This window comes from Daktulosphaira vitifoliae, unplaced genomic scaffold, assembly GCF_025091365.1.
Source record: "Daktulosphaira vitifoliae isolate Bord-2020 unplaced genomic scaffold, ASM2509136v1 Scaffold_1, whole genome shotgun sequence".
In the NCBI taxonomy this organism is placed as follows: Eukaryota; Metazoa; Arthropoda; class Insecta; order Hemiptera; family Phylloxeridae; genus Daktulosphaira; species Daktulosphaira vitifoliae.
The window spans coordinates 38,092,572-38,118,236 of record NW_026099572.1 but is presented as its reverse complement, the minus strand read 5'-3'; the positions used below and the strand labels follow the sequence as shown (position 1 = coordinate 38,118,236).

The window sequence follows — 25,665 nt, the reverse complement described above, 5'->3', positions numbered from 1 at the left end:
ATAATAGAAAAAATGACACATGGCCATACCAAGAAGAGGGCAAGTGCCCTAGAGCGTCAAACATAAATAATATAAATACATTTTTTTTGAATAAGATATATTTTGTCTAAAAATATATAAAATAAATATGTCAAATATATGATTGCCTAAAGCGCCTTGCACAGTTAGTATAGCACTACCTTAAATATTTTAATATGAACGAATTTAATTTGTCTAACATTGATAAAACTATAATATAAGAAATCCAAATACATAAGCTTATAAATTCGTAGGTTGCCTATTAATATTACATTAAAACACACTCATAAAAAAAATTCTCCCCATTTATATTCTTGTACTTATTTTTAACTTAATTTCGCTAAAAATGTGTATAGTATCTTATGCTAATGTGATGTTAATAAATCTTAAAGAAAATACAGTAAAATTGTGTAGTAATAATATGACTACTACTATTATAGTAAAACCTGAAAATTCGAATAGTATACATATAAATCTACTCGGTCAGAGCTTAAAATTATTAATAAAAATATATTAGTACTGATATTATTACAAAATATACATTTTAATAATATTAATAATCGAAATTATAATATATTACATAATATTTTGAGCTCAATTTTAGTGTTTACCTGAATTAATACCAATGCACACCCTTAATTTTAAATTTTTAATAAAATTTTCAAACTCACTATGTCATTTTATCTATAAAAAAATGTATTAAATAAAAAAAAAATTATGTTAAAATATTCAATGATTCATGTAATTTTTTATATATCACAGAATCAAAATTAAAATTTTATATTAGCATTTTATGGTTTAAAAAATTTTAAGGTTTATACGCTCATATTTTTTTATCTGTGTGTGCTATAATTTAAATTTTTTTAATGAAAAATTAAAAAAAATGTTTATGCATATAAATATAAATATTAAAGTGATCATGACAAATACAAATCTATGAAAAAAAAAAATAGTTCAGAATTTAATTTATAGAGCAATTAAAGTTTTATAGATATAACTTTTTAAATCTAAATAAATATAGTACATATTACCAACTTTGAAAATAAATATATAAAAATCTACAATTAAATACTCAATTGAAATAATATTCATTAGTATATTTAGGACGGAAGAAGAAAAATGTGGTGTTTTCTACTGCACCATATTTTTACAACATTCTGTATTAAAAAATAAAATGAGCCGTGGATAGAATTATTTTTGTTTTTAATTTTTTAAACTAGTATTTTAAAAGATATTAGCATTTTTACAACTAGATCGGAGGAGTTATGTGATTAATTTTTATGACGTGACAGTATACAAAATTAATAATAATATTAATTTTTAAGTAATTTTTAAATTGAAATGTCATTTTAATTCGATAGTGAAACATAATAAAATTCATGACAAATTGTTTATGGATTACATTAAATATGAAAGTAATCAACTTAAAAATAGATTAGAAAAATCTGATTTATAATCAGATTTTACTTTAAATAAATTATTTAAAATTAATACTTTTCCTTTAAAAGAAAAGTAAAATTGAAGCTTATTCAAATAATATCGAATGAAATATTTTCAAATTGATTGTATTTCAATTTTCAAAAACGAAACACAACATAAAAAATACTAATTTTTTTCTAACCAAGCCTGAACCCAAATACCTTTTTAAAAAAAGTAATACTTATGTAATATTTACTCAACGTTATTTTCTCAAAATTATATCTGAAGAAATGTATGCTTTTTTACTATCATCTTTGTAAATTAGAGTAGAATGAATATTTTATTTTTTTTAAATGTACATTCATAAATAATAAAGTCCTAATTTTCACAAACAAGTCTTTAATACATACGTGCAAGGGAAATTTTGATAATAATTTTATATTTGTATACTAATGTTCGATACTTATATCAAAATTACACTACTTGTTTGTTAAGTTAATGTATTTATTAAAAATATCATACTGATGGGAATTTTTGTTTCATTTCTTACATTGAATATCTTCAGGTTGAGTTGGGTTATAGCTTTTAGAAAACTATATCTAAGTGAAATTCTGGTGCATTTACAAAATATTTGACCGATAACTTAATTAGATGTTATAATCTTTATGTTTTAAGCTTTAATACCATTAATTTATTTTAAATAAAATAGTGATACACTTGTGTATTCCAGATAAAATACAGAAATTTATTTTTTATACATATATTTATATATTTTCAGAATAAAAATAATAATTAGAATGAACATAATTGTAAATTCAAAAAGAAAAAAGAAATATGTTTTTTTTTTTAATTATTTTCAAAATAAATTTTTTGTTATCAAAATTAAATCAATATAGCTGAGATATTAATTATGCTATACCAAAAAGATAAAAAAATTAGTAGTACTAATATATTCCCAATTTTTATGCTAAATCTGAAATAAATAATTTAAGAAAAAAAATTTGTAAAAGTACTCGAACATTTNTAAATCTGAAATAAATAATTTAAGAAAAAAAATTTGTAAAAGTACTCGAACATTTTGAAGTTACAACATTAATAAATTAATTTTACTTTGTGCATTTACAATTAAAACATACATTTTAGAAAAGAATTAATTTAACAAAATTTCTTTAGCTTAATATTATAAATTTGAACTTGTAATCTTTGATTTAAATGAAAATATACTGTTATTTAACAATTAATTTCAGGTCCATAATTTCAACAACATGGACGTGGACTACTCATCTTGTGAAATATTACCAGAGCAAGTCGCTGGTATAAATGATAGCAACACTTTTAATATAACAAACTATTGTAGTACAAATAGTACTGATTTATCAACTGAAGGTGAGCTACAAATATGTAAAAATAGCGCCTGGAAAAATGTTTATAAAATAAAAACATCAACATTATTGTTAATGCACTTGATTTATAGCTTATTTTAACTATTTATACATCTAAATTTATTCATTTTATTAATATAACTCTTAATCATATGACTAAAATAATGTATTACGTAAAAACCAATTGATCACTAATAGAGTTGTATATACATATTAGTTGTAATTATATATTTATCTGTTTATTATTTTGAAAAAATTTTTTTTGTTACAATCATAATTAGAATTATTTTCGTAGAATTGGTTGAATAAAACTCAATTGAGTAAAATAAGATTCAATATGTTTCTATTAAAAATAATTTTTTTTTTTGAAAATTTAAAAAAATATTATAACCCAATAAAAAAAATTATATTTAATAAAATCATTATACATGATTATTGAAACAATAACAGTACAATTCTGTGATAAAATCCAAAATCCTATATTTGTGACTTATTTTATCTTAATATATAATAATATTCATAGAACATTTTCTTATAACAATGAGAGTAGTAAAGTTTAATGTAAACACCATATATATATTTTTTTGTCATAAGAAGTTGAACTTTAACGATTTCTTTGAGAACGTGATCATGCTACTTTTAAACTGGATTTAAAGAGAATAGCCCATAAAATTATGAATTTATCCATTTTAAAATTAGCCAATCTAAATTTATGTCTCTGTTTTAGTTAATGAAACGATTAATAATGATAAAAAATAAATAATACTTTATATTATTTAGATAATGTGGTTACTCGATTTAAGATTTATTTTTCGTATTTTGTTAATGTATTTCAGTGACAGTATTGTATGATGTGCCAGTCAGTATTATTGTCCTCCTTTCAATATTTTATGGAACAATATCCGTCATGGCCGTTGTTGGCAACACACTCGTTATTTGGATAGTAACATCAAGTCGTCGGATGCACAATGTGACGAATTGTTACATAGCAAATTTAGCATTAGCAGATATTGTCATTGGTTTATTTTCTATACCTTTTCAGGTAAATAAGTAATTACGACTGCTATATAATTAAATTAATATATATTGAAATACATTGAGAAAACTCATGTCGAAAAGGTACACTTTTCCGGAAAAATGTTTACATTTATAATCTATAATTTAAAAAAGACATTATTATGAATAATTTAAATATCATTTAAACCAATCAAAATTTAGTTTTAAATAAGGTTATCAATTTACTGAAATATTATTTCGTACAGTTTCAAGCAGCTCTATTACAGCGATGGAACTTACCAGCAGTAATGTGTCCATTTTGTCCATTTGTCCAAGTACTTTCAGTCAACGTGAGTATTTTTACTCTCACAGCGATAGCAATTGATCGCCATCGAGCTATACTCAGTCCTCTCAGGTTAATAATCACAATTACGAATAATATAAAACTAGATTAAAAACTATAATGTTTGTATTCATTAATTAAAATTTTTTCTAACAGAGCTACTCCAACAAAATTCCGAGCAAAATTATTAATAGCCACCATATGGATAGCAGCTTTCACGTTGGCAACGCCAATGGCCATCGCACTTAGAGTTCAAGTTATTGAATACACAGATGGCGGTTAGTGCGAATTTTACTTTTTTTTTACTATGAAATATTAAAATTTGTTCAACAAACTAAGTTATTTACTAATACTAACAATATACTAAAAGTATAACCAAAGGTTTTTAACAATTTTGATTAATTTTTATGTATTAACCTTGCATACTTAAAAAGCTATAGAGTTTGCTGTCGTTATCATTTCAATACTAAAAAAAAATCGTTCATAAATTATTCACAAACAATAAAAATGTGCAATGCTAAAAATGAGCGAAAAGTTTAATTGCTACAGATTAAAATGTTTGCAGAATTATAAGTAAGCAGAGGATTAAAGAACCTATTAAGAATAAAATGAAGCATTTCTACAAGACAACCCATCTGTACTACATCTTACCAATTTTTTATAGTTAAATGAAATAATTAATGATAATATTTTTGTGGGTATACTTTTTAAATTAATTTTTTTTTCAACAAAGTACCAAATATTATAACATTTTTAACGACAGCTAATTTTTTAAGATTGGACTGGTGTGTCCTGGGGAAATATTAAGTACAATGATTCTTTGTTTGCCTAGTGTACTAGGAGACTAGTGTTTGCCGCCTTTGAAATGAACGCGTGAGGTAACCTACCCGGCTACTAACATCAGCAGACGAAATTTAACTTCAGAACTTAACAGTATCTAAAGCGTCCACTGCGCCATAATATTTACCATCCAAAATTTTTATACATTAACAATATTTTTATACGAAATATATTTTTATTTTATTTTAAATTTGTTTGAGTACACAAAAATATATTTTTTTATAATCATACTTTAATTAGAAGCGTTCAATGTTGATTACAGCCGAAAAAAAATATTTAAGGACTATAGTCCATAAAACACAAGTGGTGTTTGGTAGAAAACGCCTTTGACAAAGACCTAGTAGATTAGTTGTCACTAATACCGTTGAGTACATCGAATCGCGTGACAACTGATCTCTAGCGTCTTTGCTTACCTACCCCCTTGACCCTCCCAAATCGACGGCCTACGCGTCAATTGCCAGCCGTGTACAGTCCACCGTCGTCCCTCGTCGTGCGTTTTTCTTATACGCAACAAGCACCTCCGCTTGTGTGTGCCATTGTTCGGCCATAGTGGGCCATATATTTTATTGTTTCTTGCACATTCTGTCGAGCTCTGGCTCCCTCGAGCTTTCTTGTCTATGCGTTTCTTAAGTGATCGGCCCTGTCTGTCGCTGATCTATAGAGAAATACTCTCAAGCGACTATGCTTGTAGTTGACAATCCGTTCACGTCTTCAGCATTTCAACGGGAAGCATACATACAGTCCAGTTCTTACGGCCATTATTCATCTATACTACGTTGTACATCTAAGTCTTTAATTGTTTTTTTTATTTTATATCTTTTTAATTTTGTTAAAAGCCGCTTTTTCGATCATTTTAGTAATAAGGGCGTGCGCTCTTTAGTTTTAATTCGCTCATTGCAGAACTTTTAATATATTTGTTTTATTATTGTTATATAACTATTGTAAACGCGTTATTTATTAGATGTACGACGGCTAGCCGGCATCTTCCCAGGTGACCCCTCTCACCCGCCGCTCCTACAGCAGTCGTAAACAGGCCTAAGGCAAGACGGCTAGTTAGTGCGGTGCACAACTAGCCGTCCTGCGGTCTAGCTGATTTGTACGAAACAAGCAGTTTATTCGATGCAAATATAAATTTATAAATAGGTATAATAGTTTTTCATAACTATTTAAGCGTAAACCCAACTCGAATATGACAAAATAAATCACTTTTCATCGATATTTAGAATTTTTCCATCCAAATCGTATATTTTTAGAATATTATACCGGTGTGCAAAAACCAGTCTAGGAACGTAGCAGTCTTACCGCGACTTTGAAATAAGCGCCTATTGAGTTTGCGGAGAAGTCGTCAACACCCCAAACGGTCGAGTGATGTTACAAATTAATATCACAACTCAACTACTATACAACCACCAGAAATAAATCGATTAAAAACTATTGCACCACAGATGCTACATTATAATTGAATAATGCCGTCATAATTGACCACTTACGATTATAACTTTTTCTTTTTTTAAATTAAAACAGTATTATTTTTTAAATATAAATATCAGGCAAAGGGCAATAAAATCATACTTTCAAATTTATTAATAAGAACTCAATTAAATAATTCAGCATCAATGGTACAATTACAAATACATAAATACAAAATAAAATGTGCGTACAAAACAAAAAAAAGACTACTTTAAGTCGAAAAATATAATAACCAAATCAATAAACCGTATTATTAAAAAACACAAATGATTAATTATTAATGTATTTAAAGGAATTTCATGATAAAACGCTAATTACAAAATCGCACGAAATGAAACAATTACACGTTATTTTAACAATAGGGCTCTATAAATGAATTAATGTTTACTACTAAAAAACAAATGATATTACTATAACGGTTACGTAGTATTGGGGCAATTATAAAATACAATTATTAATCGTTCTTACAAAACGTTTTGTTGCCATGAAAAAAACTAAAACTCTGCTAATATTTTCCTTTATGATAACAATTATAACACATATGACAAAAATAATTTGTTATGTACATATTTATTCAAGTCATGCACACATTTTTTGTTTCATACATTGCAGCCCAGTTTGTGCAAATTCTTCCAAATAATACATTAAGTGCAATGATTTTTAAATAAATATGTACTTTGTTAAACTAACCGATATGAAAATATAACAAATGTTTTCATGTTTTTAAAGTTAAGAAAAATGTATATGTATAGTTTTAGAAGAGAAATGATGAGATTATTATATTGTACTTTGTATAATATAATCTCTTAAAACTAAATTCAACCACATAATCTAAAACAGATGATTATCATTTGCTAAATTTTTAAATTAATCTACTATGTATTACTTCTTGTGTGTTAATTACTAACTTGTATTTTTATTAAACCTTTAATAACTTATAACCCAGAGATCTTGAAGTAAATAATTAATGCAAATTTGTGATAAACTACTACTCCGAAAAATCGTACTTATGTTTCAGACATTATTTATATACAATATTTATCAATTTATATAAATTTTGACTGAATAACTTTTTGTGTTTATAACAAACACACTTATAAGAACTTATAAGTGTGATAACTTTATAAGAAAACCCACCAATAATGTACTTGATATAACAACAATTTGTGTAAATTTAGAAGGATACTTAGAACGCGAATTAAGTATATTGTAGCACAAATAACGTTTTAATGTTATTACCATATTTTGTTGGTACAATATAAAATTATACATACCTATCATAGGTACAATTTGAACAAAATTGCAGGAAAAGGTTAGTTATATGTTATTTCTCCCTCCTTAATTCATTTCTTATACAATCGTATTTGTAATTTTTCGGATATTTTGCGTGGGCTAATTTTATGTTGGAGGTACTAAGACCCCCCTTATTTTGCACCTATGACACCCAGGATATCACAAAATTTTTTCTAGAAGTTTTCTGAAATGTTATGGGCGTTTCTACATTACTATTAACCAGTATAGAGTTTCTATATTTATAAAAATAAGATAAAAAAAAATTCGAACCAAACTGTTTTTTCTATTTCAGCGCAGGCAGATTGCTTGTACACCATAAGAGCTCTACCCACTCGCGCTACACATCCACTCAGTGTATTAAAATGCTTGTTTCATAACACTAATTACATTGAAAAATATATAACTGCTCTTTCATAATATCAAATCTTTATGAAATACAATATTTAATAAAAATAAATAATAATTATAAAAAAAATAATTACTATAAGTATTTAAAATTAATAATTGAAGCATTGAAATAAAATCATTAAATTTAAAGTATCTATTTACCTCGGTATTAGAAACTTTTATTAAAAACTTATCGATGATGAATAATACAAATCATAAAATAAAATTATTATTGAAGTTATTAATATTTATTGTAATAAAAACACACGAGAAAAATAAATATAAGGCAGCTATTGACAACACAAGGCGGATATACATCGGTCCTAGATAACAAAAGTACTTCTTAATAGTGTTGAGCTGAATCAATCAATTTGTAATAACCAAATAACCGAATACATATATATATATTTTCGATACAGAAAAACCGAATATTTTTTAAATTGAAATTATTTGGTAATTATTACTTAATAATTACTATTAAAATTATATATATATATATATATATATATATATATATAAATTCCAATATGAAAAAGAAGAATATATATACATTATCTATTTATCATAAGCCACTCAATTACTCGCAAAATAAATACAATGTTACAAATATTTGTTTAGTTTTTTTAGTTACATGATTTATGAGATACTATTACTTTTTAGCATAATTTATAACTTATAGGGGTGTCAACAATTTTTAAGTTTAAATTTTTTAAATGGCAACATACACATATCTATGTTAATTAGTTAAATATATTTAACTATTTTATAAATTAGAAAATTATCTAATTCAGAAAATGACATAACGTTTGGACTAATACTTCGACAGTTATTAACTTGAGTAATAGGAGTAATGCGACGGAAAAATATCTTATGTTTATAATTTAAAGTCAATAGTTTAAAATCGTCATAACTTCTGAAGTACCAGTTCAAAAATTGTTGTCGACACGTTATTTTTTCAATAAGATAATTTCCTATTTAATAAGTTAAATATGGATGTTGCTATTTAAAATTTAATTTACATCCTTATAAATTATAAAGTATGGTGTTAAAAAGTAATAAGTAGCTAGCAAAAGTCAAAAAGTGTTGTAACTAAACAAAGTAAAAAAAATATTATCAATATTATAATTAATTTCTCAATTAAAGGAATTACTCTGTACAAAAGCTTTCAGATTTCCAAAAAAAAATTATTGTTAATTTAATTGGAATTTCATTAATTTTTTGAACTATTCGGTCAAATTTTGTTTAGACCGAGTAGCTTGTAAACGAAAATTTAGGAGATAATGTACTTATCTTCATTGGATGGTTTCCAATCAAAAACAACTGTTTTTTTAATTGACCGAACATCAATGAATTATTAAATATTTAAACAATATTTCCATTACATAATTGAGCAATAATTAATCATTAAACATCGTGCAATTTGAAAGATAGTAAAAAAATTTAGGGATTGCAAAAGTATATCTTGTGACCTCGCAATTTTAAGCAAGTTCACGCTTGCGACCATGCAATTATATCCCTGTTGATGATACCCATGTTAACAAAATAATTTTTTTTTTTAATTGGAAAAGTAGAATATAAATATAAAGCAAATAGAAACAATATAAAATTATAATTAATATTTGATAACTTTATAGCTGGCTACAAACTTGAAAAACCGTTCTGTCATAACTTACGTTTACCAGAACAGACTATGTTCCTTTACAGAGTAACGTTGTTGTTTGTGCAGTACGTGGTACCAGTCATCATAATAACAGTTGTGTACGTGAGAATGGCTTTGAGGCTGTGGGGATCACATGCACCAGGAAACGCACAGGACAGTAGGGATGCTAATCTGATGCGAAACAAAAAAAAGGTAAGTTTAATGGGTGTGAATTTGTAACTGGCATTTGACAAATTATTAATATTGATAGAAAAGCTAGAAAATGAAAATTATGTATTGATGTATGTTTTCAATAACATAATTACAATAGCCATTAAAACAAAAGTTTTATTGTCGGAGAAAATTAAATTAACGCATGACTTAAAAACTTGTTTAATAAGAATTAGTGTAGTTTAAGCTTATTATGCTTACGTTTTCATGCTTGGAAATTCTATTTAACTATTTTTATTTGCGTCAAATTTTTCCATACTATATACTAAATCAGAGAAAGAATGAGTATCTGGTTTTAATTATTCACGAGATATTTTGCGGTACACTTTAAATATTAATTTAGCACAAAAAATTAATTTATATCTGTATTTAAATTAACCATCAAATTATTTTATGAAGTTATTGAATTTAATTTTTAACAGAATAATAACTAGAAGGATGAAAATCATTAGCTTTTTTATTTTAATAAAAACTTGATTTGCAACAAATATAAACAAAAATAAAACATGAAATATTTATTTATTTTACTAATCCATAAATAAATTTCTTGTATCAAAGTAAAGTTGACTTAAATATAGTTCTAATTTATAATTTTTTGTTTTAGTACATAACATCACATTCTAAATTGTTGACAAATTTTCATCAGCATAAGGTTTTTTTTTATACATCATAAAGTTTTGTTCTTCTGGTAAAAATTATTTATTAGGTGTCCAATTTTGTTGTGCTTATACCTAAAAAATGTATTGATAATATGCTCAAAAACAAGTTTAATCTTATTTCATTTAGCAATTTACTAAAAATAAAATATTGTTTGATATAACTAACTACAAACAGCTTCGAAATATTTAAATGGCACTTAAAGTCTACTAATCTTAAACAAGTACTACAAATTCTAAAACTAACAAATTAGTAATAAAAAGACTTAGTAAAACATATAATTATTTTGAATCCTAAATGTAATTGTAGTTACACAAATCCCAATGTATAAAAGTTTTTGGTTTTATGAGCGAACAAACTGTGTAATTCTTAAAACATCAAGCTTAATAAATAACAATAAGGCAATAATATTTATAAATATCTATACCCATATTTAACCTTTTCTAAAAGAAAACCTTTAACTGCTTAAAAGTTATTTCGTTCTTATAGTAATGATTAGTTTTCCAGATATAAATTGGATTTGACAATTAAATATATCTACAGTTACACGAGAACTATATGTATATATATAATTTAATTAAATATTAATAAAAAGAATTAAAGAATTATCTTTATGAAACATAGAAAGGCTTTTAATTTTTCAATTAATCTTTGCATTTTTTAACAAATCCAGATTACAGCAATATAATAATTCTGAATGTGTTAGTTTATGTGTTGATTTACTAATTTAAATTAATGTCTCATGTCATAACCTTCTTCGATTTTTATTGTTCATGAACAAACTACTTTAATTTCAAATTCATAAATACAATTTATCCTACAAACTGATTGTTCATTTTTTTATGTAAACTAAAGTTTAATAATATTTTATTTTATTTGGGTATCTTGTTACTCTTTCTTATAAAAATATTATTTTACATTGACCATCGAAATTATCATTTTACTTTTTAAATAGATATATTTTGTTTGTTTTAATTAGGGTACTATGAATAAATGTTATCCTAATGATAATATTACATCAATTGAAAACAATTTCAGCAGCAACTTTAGATATTGTGGCACATTCCAGACCTTACAAGATTCTTTTATTGTAAGAAATCTAATATATCTAAAGTTTGCAACTTCCAGGCATTGAAATAAAGTTAAATTGCTAGATAATAGATTTTTTAAAGATTAACACGTGTTGGCAATAGAAATAAAAGTAATTTATTTGGTAATAAAAGAAAATTAGAAATCGAATTGAACATCAGCCAACCTAAAACAACAAACATGTTTAACTTTTTAATTACAGCCGTTGTCAATATTAATGTTTTTAATTAAGATTTTAGTTAAAGTTAAGATGTTTACACATTTCTCTATTTTGAATTAAATTATTTATATAATTAAAAGTTGTTGGTTAATATGTAACAATAATATTTTAATATAAGTTACAATTTCTTTTTGGTGTCAATGATTAAAATCACAACAAAAATCTTTAACTAATGGATTCAAAGCTTTTCGTAGTTTTTTTCATAATTTAAAAAATTTATTTAATTATCTTATATATGTATAAAAAAAGACTTACCATCATTTTCTACTTGTTAACTCAATGAAAAATACATGAATAATTTTTACATTTATGCAGATTCTATTAAGTATGTGATTTTAATTTGTTTTTGATGCATTAGCCATTAAAAAGTTCAATTTCAAATAAATCTATTGTACTTTAAACTTAAGATTAATTATCCTTAATAATTTTATTATTAATAACTTAGTTATTAATATTTATCAATTTATATATATGTACATTGTTAAAAAAAATAAATGTCTACTCAACTTGTATACTAAAGGGAAACATTAAATAATATTAACAATAAGAAAAAGACACAATAATAAGCCTAAAATAATTATAATGGCGACAATGTAATTCCAGAGAGAATAACCCACCAAAGTTTCAACGTAACGCGGTTAATCGAAAATTAAATATATTAATAAAAGGTTAGTGAAAAGTTTAAAATCGGTGGGTTCTAAGTTCACTAGATACAAGTTACTGTATTAAAGATAATATTTTTTAAGATAGTATATCCTACTGATTTTTAAGACTTCCTTGTTAAAAAATTATATTATAAAAATAAAATAAAAAATAATCAATTGTTTATTTTGTATTATAGCACCTATTTTTAATAGAATATATATAACTAAAAGAAAATAATATTTCGTATGAATTTGATTTAGAACTATTTCATATGACATACTTTCCTATCATATTTCAATAAAATTTTAATCATTGTTAATAACTGAAACATAAAGTTGTTATTTAATTATTTTAACAATCAAAATACTTTACTAACAATGTCAGTACATGGTAATTAAACCAAAACGTATAAATATAACTTTATGAAAGATTTATCTTTCATAAAGAATTAATAAAAGCATAAGACGATACATTTTTTTAAAACTATATAAAGTGATTCTTTTAATATAAGTCACTCAATTTTTCTTAAAATAATAATTACGTTAAAAAAATTATTTTGATATTTCTTAGTTTCATATATTAATTTGAGTATTATTATGTACTTTTCTCTTATACTTTACAAGGATGTCAACTTTATTTTATTAAATGGTAACATACATATTTAGCTAGCCTATAAAAAAAGTGATTGATTTATTACAACTTATGAGCCACTGTTTCGAAGTTAAATCAAAATATAGTGTAGCAGTCAATTATGGGTTATGTTATTTTTAATATTACGCATTATTCTGCCATATTTTAACTATAATTACATTTTTAATTATGTAATGATTAACACAATTTTGTTTATAAGTACTTTTTTATGTCCCATTCACCCTACACATTTTTTTTAAAAATTTAACATTTCATCTTTTACAGAAAGGTTCAAAATTTGAAACATTCGTAAAAAAAGTAGAACATTTTTTCCAATAAAAATAGATTTTTTAAGAAACAATTTTTAATATATATTTAAATTTTTGTATTATTTTTTAATAAACACATACTATACGCATATTTATATACATTCATTTTAATTTATTTTAAATAAGCACAGGTGTTCCCGTGGTTCGATCTCTTTTCCAAATAAAATTAACAAAATGATGAAGATGATTTTTTTTCATTTTGAAAGGATCTATGCTTTATACTCTTATAAAAATACTCACAATTATTAAATTACTCCAAATAATGTTGATTTTCTCATTGAAAAAACACAAATCAGTACTTCGAAAAGTATGTGTATCAATATCAGTGTAAACATAAATTTTTTGTTAAATAATGATTTTCCCACAAAAACTTATAGATTAAAATGTATTTAATTTTTATATCCCATTGTATATATCGAGTTTATTGTAATGAAAACTGATTTCTAAGGGTAGATTTTAGGGATAACATTCGAAATTCATACAGGCTTATTTTATTGCGAAGAATGGTCTAAAATAAATATTTACTAGTCGATAACCACATTTATACTATTACTTTTTGAGATATTAGCATTTGAAGATTTAGAAAAGGTGAGAAACGGTGTAGTGTTTAGCGACGCTCTATTTTTACAATAAAGTACAGATAAGAATTCTTCTACATTGCACACCCAGCTAGCCTGTAGCTAAAAGGATAACAATTCACCCATTTTCTAAGAAACTTTTGGAATAATTTCAATTTTGCAAAGGAAAATATGGTTTGATTAAAAAAACTCTACAATAATATGTAGTTAAATAATTTTTTTTTCATCCCTTCAGGGAAAAAATACCTAAACTTTTATTTTGTTTAATGGGAACCCCTATTTTTAGTTTGATAATATGATATAGAAAAAAAAATTCAAACATATTTGTTGTTATTATTTTGTTTATCCAATCAACGATTTGTTTTTAAATTGTTTAGAGATTTAGGTTTTAAATAGAAATTTACCATTAATTTGGTTTTAATATACCGAAACAACAAAAGTTTGTTCCAATGGGTCATAAATTATTGCCAGTATTTTTTTTTTTGCTATCGTAAGTAAAAGTTATGGAAACAACCATTGTCAATAAAAATCTGTGTATGTGACATCATGAAGAAAGGACAATTACTGTATGCTAAACAATAAATTATCATTAGAAAATTGGTAAAAAACTAAGCTAAAACTAAACTTAAACAAGTTACAATATAAGAACGATTCATCGAATAAAAAATATTATAAGAACAAAATTGTTTGATATATTTTTTCTATCATATTATCAATTAATATATATATATATATATATTTAGCACTACTAAGGATTTCTGTAGAAATGCGTTTAAAAATACAACAAAAGTAAAATAACTTTTTTAAATTATTATTATTTTTTTTATTACATTTTCTTAACTTATAAGGAGTATAAAAATATTTTAATCAATAAATTTCACACATAAAAATAACATACCACTTATAGTTTTCTAAGATATTATTAGAAACGTGTTTACATGATATTATTTACAAATGAAGCTTAATTAATAAACGTTTATTTGATGTTTTAGATTAATATTTTGCATTATAATATAGTATTATTACTTTAATATTTTTGATATTTATATAATATGTCATTATCTATTAAGGCAAATATCCATATTTGCCTTAAAAGGTCATGTCCTTTTTATAAAAGACACGGGCTATCAAAATTGACTATAAGTCTTCTAATATATAGCTCATAAAAGCTATTTTCACAATTAAATTATAAATTCAACGATATTGTAAAACAAATTATTTTAAACATCAAGGACAGTATATAATGTTTTAGCAATGCTGAAATAATTTTTCAAGAAAAAATGAAATCCAACAATAGTCGTATAATTAAGCATAAACAAATGGTTTGTCTGCAACAAAAAATATTTCTAATATATAAATATTGCATACTTGGTAAAAAATGAATTTTTCAAAAGACTACATAATGTATTTAACTTGTTTGATGTTTTGTTAATTATATCACGACAAATCGTTGTTTTCTTAAAAAATGTTAAAATGTAGATTACTAAAAAAGCTTGACATTGTTATCTTCTGAATTCACTAAAGTAAACGTTATAAAATTGAATTTGAAGTTACAACCAAACATTATAGCATAGTTAGGATGAACATTGTAAGATTTTCTTGTTTACAAATAAATTACAATACCAGTGTGAAATTTCTTTTAAACTTATTAGGTATAAATTCAAAAAAACTACCGAGTGAAGTGACAGTAGGTGTGACTATGTATGTGGTTGAAAACTACTTTTTAAATTTATAAGTATTATAATGAAGAAACGTTATTCTAATCTCACTAACTACAGTCGTGGCCTGCGAGCACGTATCTATTAAGCGCACTCGATGTTTAAATTAACTACACACATTTTACAACAATAACTTATTATGTGATGCATAATCCAATTTCCTGATAACAATAGATTTAATCAATAATTTACATCTATGGATGAAATTGAATTTTATTATACAAACATCAGCTTTAAAAAGTATAAACATACATGCCGTTAGTTAAGTAATATTTAGTCACTATTATTTTTAATTTTTAATGACAAACTGAACATACATAGCAAATATTTAGTAGTAATTGTCCTGTGGTAACTGTAGTAGTTATACCGACCTCGTGCTAATCTCGATCTCGAAATTTTAATAAAACAAGCACTGTAAACAACCTGAAGACAATATCAAAAATACATATTTTACCGCACGCACAAAGATTATTAGCTAAACACAAAAAACTGTAAACAAACGTTTTTGTATCATTTTCGGAGAAATACTTTAAGATATATTAATATTTTAATATTAGTACAGCTATAAAATATAAATTTTATACCATCAACATTCAAAACCAACCTACCCTCTTAAGTTGGGTACCCTCTTATTCGAATAAATATGAAAAGCTTATGATATAGCCTTTTGTTGAGACCTATTATGAGATTGGTATATTATAATACTATTTATACGGGTTTAGATATATTTACCAGTTTATTTTAATACAATAATATTATACTATGGATATCGTAATTAATTTATCTGAAAATCCAATTTTATAAATGATTCTATTCCATACCTTAATTAAATTATCTATCTGATTAAATAATTTAAAACGATTTAAATAGATATGATGTAGTAAATGATAGTAGTTTGGGTTTTCAATTAAAGTATTATGTGAGTTTAATTAAAATGATAAACTTATGAATTATAAATTATTATTATGATTATCACCATACTGCTGTTATTTTTGTATCGGCTTTTGAGATTAGATATATTATTTTTAAATTATTTATTTATTTTTTCTCTGACTTATAATATTTTTTATTATGTTTTGGTATCATAGGTCATAAAAATGTTGGTTATAGTTGTTGGGCTATTTGTTTTATGTTGGATGCCGCTACAAACATATAACGTCCTCCAGGATATCTTTCCATCTATTAACCAGTGAGTTCTTTTGTTATTTATTGAACAATTGCATTTACACAAATAAATACGAAGCAAAAGTAATAATACAAATATGAATTATATTTTTTAGATTTCGTTATATCAACATTGTATTTTTTTGCTGTGATTGGTTGGCCATGAGCAACAGTTGTTATAATCCTTTTATTTATGGAATATACAACGTGAGTATTAATTTTTATTTTATTTATGACTAAGTTTCCAAATATTCCATATGGAAATAACCTAATACTTGTATTTGTCCTCTAACGCTGAATGAAAACTTTAATGCATCAAAAGAAGTTTATCGTGGCCTTTACCATATCCTATTACTAACATTCTCGTTAATAATTAAGGGCACTTATAAGATTAAATTTTAATAATAATAATAAGAATAGGACGGTCATTTCTAATTTTCATTTTTTTGCGCATAGATATCATAGTTGTTCGAGATGATGGTTCTTATCGATAATTTGAATATTGAGAGGCTGAGACTAAATAGGCTGTACCTTAAGACCAAATCGATAACACAGAAATCCAATTATTCAAACGTTTATTCCGCAACTCGTAAATGACGCCTGTGAATTAAAATTTTTTTAGCCGTAGTAAAGAATATTTTTAATTAAATGATCGATATTATACCAAATTTAATGTACCCTAATTTACAAACATATTAAAAAAATTGCTTATATAAATAAATCTTTATAATTTTCTATAAAATGACATGCAGAAGCGTTTACGATTGCAGCTGTGGAAACATTCTTTATTACTTATTCGTGCCGCTCTTGTTTATATTATACACATCAAGTCAATTTTCATTTTGTTTATAATATACATCACAATATCGATGAAATGCTTTCAAAAAAAAATGTCATTTCTATTATACGCATTAACTCGGTTATGATGAATTTACGTTTTCAGGAAAAGTTTAAACGTGAATTTCGTATCAAACTTCGACATTTCCGCCGGGGCAGGTTTGGAAAATCTAGTAATCATCACGCTAGATCACCTTCGGTTAGATCGACAACGCTATCGGAATGGAAAAGGGGATATTCGACCCGTACACACCGAACTAACTTAAATGGACTAGTTGAAGGTAATGCAAGAAGAGACGATTTGGATATGTATGTGTTCAAATCTGGCAAAATCACGTTAGTCAAATGTGGTAGTCATTCCGACCTAGAAGAACTATGTTTATAATATATAAAACATTTTTATTATACTATTGAACGTTTTCAAATTCGTGTAATGTACTATTGTTTAAACTGTAAATATATTATCGAATCTCGGAAATGAAAATAATAGTCTACTGGTGTATATTCTCATAAATTCAATGTTTTACTAGTATACTATAGTAAATGCGTAACTAATTATATAATAACTGGTTACAAAAAGCACAACATTTATTAGAATCAAGTTTACGCGTATTGTACGCGTCAATTGNGTATACTATAGTAAATGCGTAACTAATTATATAATAACTGGTTACAAAAAGCACAACATTTATTAGAATCAAGTTTACGCGTACAATTGACGAGCGTGATCTGATTGATTATTGTTATGAATTATAGAACTATCTATGTGGGTGAAATGTAAATGTTACTTCATAGTAAAAAACTCTATGAGAACGTCTTTTCCGACGGTCAGATCGATAATAGTTGGTATTCCTCGCGAATACTATTACAATAAAGGCAAATAAGCATGACAGTACATTTAAGTCATTCGTGCAAAAATCAACAATATAGTGCTCAAAAATAAGAGTGATTTTTTGGAATCTAATCCAATACTATGTCCGTTATTTATTTTATGTTACTTTACATTCGTTATTCCGTATCCCTTATTTCAATGTATCAGACGTAGTTTAATAATCACTTGGAAAACAAATTTTTCTTGTTTTGACTTAAAAAAAGTATATTTGTAAAGTTTAATTTTTGATTTAAGGAAATAGAATATTCATTTTTTAAAATAAAAAATGTTGTTTATATAATTTTACGTAATATTATTATTTTTAATTAATAAAAATTACATAATTTTCAGATGTATATTTTTTAGTGATGGGAAATATCGAATAGAAACTATCGAACTATTCGATAGTTGTCCACTATTCGAACTATTCGGTTGTATAAACACAATTTGAATAGTTATACGATAGTTTAAAATATTTGAAAATGCCCATCACTAATTTTTACTATTATTAATTGTATAATAATTTATTTATAAGTATTCGTTAATTATCTTCTCATTATAATTAAGTATACTTAAAAAAATTTTTAGGTAAAACTATTCGATAGTCTATTCGAATAGTTTATCCCAAAAATAAACTATTCGGTTGTATAAAAACAAAAAACTAAAAATAGTTATTCGATAGTCTTAAAAATCTATGGAATACTATTCGATAGTTTAAAATATTCGAAAATGCCCATCACTAATGTTTTTATATATAAAAAAAATATTATTTACATGTATAATGAGCATGATTTTATTATATATAATTTTATGTACTTAAAATGTTAAAAACATCAACTTCCAAATTAATTAATCGTGGATTGAATGATATATTTCAGTTTGTCTAAAATGAGTAACAAAGTTAAATTGTGATTTTACTAAGTAATACTCCAAAATAATTATTTCACAATGTTTTTGTATACGTCAATAAATCACGTAAATCCTATTGTATTTTTAAATTACACTTTTATACGACAATAATTGATTTAGTACTTGTATTGTATTTTCAAAGAGTAATTTTTCAAAGTATTAACCAAACATTGCTTATTTACCCATTATTTATTGTACATTTTTTTTTAATCATACACTAGTTAATCCTATACCAATTAAAAGGTTATTTTATGTGTAATAAATAAATACTATAATGGTAACAAGAATAATTTATTTTTAAAGAGAATCCAAAGTTAATTCCCTATTCATAAAACGTATTAATGTAATAACACACTTATATTTTCTGAAATTTCAGGGGAGCTAAAGCACTTTCGAACAATTTTTTTCAATATTGTATTTATTTTTCAGTAATCGACTGGATTATATAAAAACGGATCACTTTACATTGTTCACGATTCCAAGATAAAGTAATACATCGTTATTTTAGAACTTCCTAACAAGCGATGCATACCATTTTATCTAATATATTTAAATTAAACTTAAATTCGGATATATTTAGAACAAAAAGTAAACTAACAAATAAATCTATAATTATTTGTTGTTTAAAAATGACACATTAGATAGATAATAAATAAATATTTATGATATAAAAATGATTAATTTTAATTGATTATTTAAATAATAATAATTATTATTATTTAGTTTCCTGAAAAATGAATTACATATTTCTGAACTTCGAAGTCTCGAAAAAACTAAGACTTTAAAAATAGTTTATTATATATAATTTTGTGGTGTTAAGGCAAAAGTGGATTTATGTAAAATTGTGAATGAATTTCAACCTTACAGTTTACATTCAGTTTCAGTTCCATTTTTCACATGTAAAAACATATACTAAATGTATTTGTTTTAAAACAAAAATGATGTTTTATACAAGTTGGATTTTAAAAGAAAATTTTTTAAAAGTTAGCAAAATACTAAGAATATGTTGAATGGTTATAACTGAGTATCTAATGAAAAACATAGAATGAAGTGTACATATTTAAATTTAATGTCACCACCAATATTAGAACAAATAAATTATGTAATTTACCAAATATATTGTAAACTAGTTAGTGATATAATAAGTCAAATGTGGTATAGATTTTTTTAATTTGTCAAAATGACTACAAGATAATATAATTCATTATACATTATTTTATTAAAGTATTAACTTATCTTTTTAACTCTAACATATTTTGATTAAAAAACTAATTTTAATGAATATTATATCACTTTTAGTCTTATTAATAGACATAAGTACAAAATATTACAAAAAAAAAGTAATATTTACTAGGTAACTTTTACCAATCAATATAATCAATAACATATAAATGTTTAGTGGATAATTTTTAACAACAAAAGAAATAATTTTATATAAAAATCTAGTTTTCTTTATCAATAAAGATGATTTGAGAAAATTACTAACTAATTTTATGACAAAATTGTTTTTCATTAAATTTTATATTTCCTCTAATAAAATGCGGTTTTTCATTTATCTCCCAGTGTTCAAATGAAAACTTAGGAAATATAATTCCAACTTCTCGGCGAACAGATTCATCAGAGTCTGAAAAGTAATATTAAAATAATTTTAAAATTTATTCATTATATTCCATAAATTAACTTTATTTTGTTTACATTGAGAATCAATATAGCTTGAGTTTCATGTAATTTACCTGATCCATGAGTGGCGTTTCTAGTGTCTGTAAGTCCATGTATAGCTCTAATAGAATTCGGGTGACTTATAAGGCTTTGAAATACTTTTGTAGGGCCCATTAAATTTCGCCAATGCATAATAGAGTTATCTTTAGCTAAAATGTATGACTCTGATGGACCACTAAATTAAAAAATAAAATGTTTAAGTTTTTTATTATAATTAAAATAAAATTATTTTTACTACCTAGTCATAAATGTAATAAGTCTGTTGTAAAAAAATCGTGATTTGTGTTCATCATAAAACTGTTCTACTTGTTTTTTAGATAGAGTCTGGCGTACAGAACGTATAACATAGAATTCATTTTCAATAATTATTCTTCTAATATCCTTTTCAAATTAAAAACATAAGTTTTAACAAATTCACTGATAAAAACTATACATTTTAACTAATTTTTACTTTACATGTAATGATTTATATCATTTTAAAATCCTATTTGTTTTTCATCATTTATGACCCTAAGGAATTTTTTAATATAAATATTTTAGGAATATATTTGAAAGAAAATTGATAACAAATATCAGATATATCCAGAAAGACAATTAGACAATTAATAATTATATAAGCAAAAGGTTAAAAATATTACAAGCTCAATCAATATATTGTATAACTATCTTTTCTTACCATTTCTATATTTTATTTTTATACTAAAAAAAAGAATATTATAAAGGCAATAAATTATAATACAATAATTGAATCTAAGGAACTTTTCCAATATCCTATTGGCCCAAAAGTCTCTATATAAAATAATAATAGTATCTACTATAGTAAAAACTACAACTGTCAGTAACTTTTACTAATTTTAAGAAATTAAATTCCTGAATCTTATTGAATAATTTTCGAATCTGTATGTTAACTTTACAAATTTGTGTTAAAAATAATGATCATTTCTAATAATGAATTTCAAAAGATTATATTAAGATAAAATAGGGTAAAAATCCTTAAACTAGATTACAATTTATGTATTGTATACTGCAATAAATTTTTGCAAATAATTATACCATATTAGTAATATTTATAACAAATAAACTTATAAATTACCTACATTTAATGAAAATGGATATGACACCACATGAGGCTTAATAATTGCCAATGTAAGCTGCAAACGGTTTGTCATATCATAAATAGGTATCACTTGTACCCATAATAATTATTTAAAAACATAAGTCAAATAATAAATACAGAATAGATTAATTAAGAGTAACAAATAATAACAGAAAATTAATACCAATTTTGCGAAAAAAATCTTATCATTTTGATATGAATTGTGATAACAATGTTAAAAAGGGAAATAATGAAGTTTAAAATGTAAGTTCAAATCAATGAAATATTTTCATTAATCCCTTGTAATGAGTCAACTAAAACAGTAAATTATGAAATTTTATACAATTAAAAAACTAACGTTAAATTTTATTATAGTATTGAAATGTACTAATATTTGTACCTAGAGTGCGCAGTGTGTTATTACTACCTAAATCTTTAATATTTATTTATTTTTTATTCATTTTTTTATCTTAAAATAATTAAAAACTAAATTTAAATATTTATTTATAATACTTTTTTATCCCATAGAAAATATATGTATTGCTGCTCTTAAGGTCAACAATATTCACCTACCAATAAACAAAGAGAATATTTCATGAAAACTAAGTATAAATAAAAAATAAAAATATTCAATTTCAATTGTTGTTATCCTATTGAGATTAAACACCTCGCGGTAAAAATTAAGTATTGTCAAAAAAACTCTTTAGTTTTTTATAACCAATTTATTAAAACAACTTATGGTAAATACTAAAATATAGTTATAAAAAATTGAAACACGCATAACATTCATAGAAATTGCTTGTATTCATAAAATTAATTACTTGCAATTATCACTGAAAATTCTTTTATAATTTATAAAACATACTTCATACATGCGATTTTACACCCAATTAAATTTGGTGATAAATTTGCATAATGTATCAATTTATTTAAATTCGTAGACGATAAACACTACAAGTAATAAGATTATCGGTCAAAAGTAAACCAAACATTGTTTATCTTAAGTAATATAGGTTAAGTATAAACAATAAGAACTTCATTAGTATGGGTAGTATAATGCATTATCTGGAAATGCATGAAAAAATAAAATGGAAATCCTTGGTAATTTGTTACTATTAATAGGAAGAAGGAAACAACCTTGATGTTTTTAATACATGGACTGTTTCAACGTTAACGGAAGCAGCTAGTGAACAGCATGTTCTAGCCATAAGCCATTGTAAATATTTACAATTGATATACCGTTCCCTTGCAAGTTATTCAAAAATCAGACAACACGAGTCCTGCGAAATGATAAATAAAATCATTCGTTCATATAAAAACACACGTTTATACTTAATAAACAAAAATACTTCCTATCAAATATACATGTTTATAAAATAAAAACACGTTGATATACAATGATATAAGTTCATTGGCTTTCAGGAAAGATCTAGAAAATATTTTAGTGCTGTCTCTAAAGCAAAATATATTAAATAAAATTTAAAAAAAAAAACAAGATTTGAACAACATAGATTAAATTTCAAATGTAGTTGTACATGGCCCTATTTTTGTAGGAGTATTTATTCATTGTAATACATTAGGATGTATTATTTTTCATAAGAATAACACGATAAACTGGGTGATAAAATTTTAAATAAATGTTGTATCTTATAATATTTTTCTTAAATTTTGTGATTTTAATTTTAAGATTGAAACGCTTTGTATCTTTACAAGCCAACAATTATTCAATTAAATGCAAAAATATACAATTACGATTCCTGTGACAATTTGACACAATCATAAATCATGAATATACATATAATTAATAACGTGTACATACGTCAATGCTTCCCTAAAAAGTCAACTGTCCACAGATCAAAGATGTTGCTTATTGTAAATAGAATTAAAAATAGTAGCTCGTGACAGTTATAAACTGCTAATTATTAAAATAATGACGAAAATTAATTCCATCAAAATAAACCCACCAAAAAACATTGTAGTAATAACGATTAAATAAATACAAGTTAGAATTTATTATGTCATGTATAAATGTATGTTGAGCTCTTCAATATTAACAAACATATAACGTTAAATATCACATTAAAATTTAATATGATATTTTTTAAATTAATTTTAATGTGAATTAATAAATAAACTATTGGATATTTAATTAAAGTATTTTATAAATAATATTATTATTTTAATGAAAAAAAATTGAATTATTGAATATGTAATAATATATGTTAGTCAATAAAAATTATTAACATATAACTCTGATAAACTATAAAATAATAAACTAGTTATATTTAATGAAAAAAAAAAAATTAATAGTAGCAATAAATATTATAGGATACTTAATATTATTAAGTTATTAAATTATTTTAAAAACACACGTTTGGTCGATTGATTGAAAAATATTTCAATAGTTATATAACAACAAAGAATTTTTGTATAAATTATAATAAAAAAGTAACTTATTTTACAAAGAATTTAAAGACCTTTTTTCCGCATACCAAATTAATTACTGTATACTTATGTATTACCTTTGATATAATTAATTATTACGAAGAAAATTTAGTATAATGTATGTGCAACACCAATAGTCTAGTGTTTTAATTTTTTTGCATACTATATATTTTACTATTATATAAAAATGAATTGTTAATTTGTAACTTGCAATGCATTAATCTGATTTTTTATTGCAAGTTACTGATAAAAAAAGGTGATCTGAATACACAAGGAAATGTTTTACAATTGCAAGTGAATATAGTTATTACATAACTTTCATTTATATACAATAATTTATAAGTCACAAAATGGGATTACAGGATTGTTAATGTATGGAAAAGAGTGTCAACAAAATTCAGAAAAAAAACGTTTTTTTATTAAAAAATAATATCATTAATTGATTTTTTTATTTTAATCAAATAAATTGTTTGTTTTTTAATAGAATATTTTAAAGTTATTGTTTTAATTGTATTATGTTTCATTTTAATCCTTTTAACAAGATTAAAACTGTGAACTCTGATCATATATTAAGAAATGGAGTACAAATTTTATTGAAAAGATTTATTTTTTTATTTAAAAAATGTCGATTTTCGTAAAGAACCATTCAAATTATAAATTTGTGTTTACTTTCTTAAAAATGATTAAAATTGACATATTAGTTTTGGAAAATTATCCCACATATACAAGATATATACAGA

General features: G+C 23.9%; 2 protein-coding genes across 3 annotated transcripts in view; one reads left to right on the top strand and one right to left on the bottom strand.

Moving 5' to 3' along the window:
• The window catches only part of LOC126894221 (RYamide receptor-like), a 28,310-nt gene extending 9,803 nt beyond the window's left edge, over positions 1–18,507 (top strand). The window contains exons 2-9 of one of the 2 annotated variants that reach the window (XM_050665069.1): positions 2,685–2,823; positions 3,656–3,861; positions 4,082–4,230; positions 4,315–4,436; positions 9,783–10,000; positions 16,973–17,073; positions 17,165–17,255; positions 17,992–18,507. In XM_050665069.1, coding sequence (XP_050521026.1) covers positions 2,703–2,823; positions 3,656–3,861; positions 4,082–4,230; positions 4,315–4,436; positions 9,783–10,000; positions 16,973–17,073; positions 17,165–17,255; positions 17,992–18,270 — 1,287 coding nt within the window. In that variant the 5' untranslated portion in view covers positions 2,685–2,702 and the 3' untranslated portion in view covers positions 18,271–18,507. Of the gene's footprint in view, positions 1–2,684; positions 2,824–3,655; positions 3,862–4,081; positions 4,231–4,314; positions 4,437–9,782; positions 10,001–11,654; positions 11,986–16,972; positions 17,074–17,164; positions 17,256–17,991 lie in introns of those variants that run through there. The other variant, XM_050665070.1, reaches the window with a different exon arrangement.
• Positions 18,508–20,999: 2,492 nt separating this feature from the next.
• Positions 21,000–22,681, bottom strand: LOC126894879 (nucleoside diphosphate kinase 6-like). The gene is made up of 4 exons (XM_050666183.1): positions 22,482–22,681; positions 21,623–21,765; positions 21,399–21,559; positions 21,000–21,289 (listed from the first exon to the last, which is right to left on the bottom strand). The coding sequence occupies exons 1-4, from the start codon at positions 22,551–22,553 to the stop codon at positions 21,147–21,149; spliced, it is 519 nt and encodes a 172-aa protein (XP_050522140.1). The 5' UTR covers positions 22,554–22,681; the 3' UTR covers positions 21,000–21,146.
• Between the last annotated feature and the right edge of the window lie 2,984 nt (positions 22,682–25,665).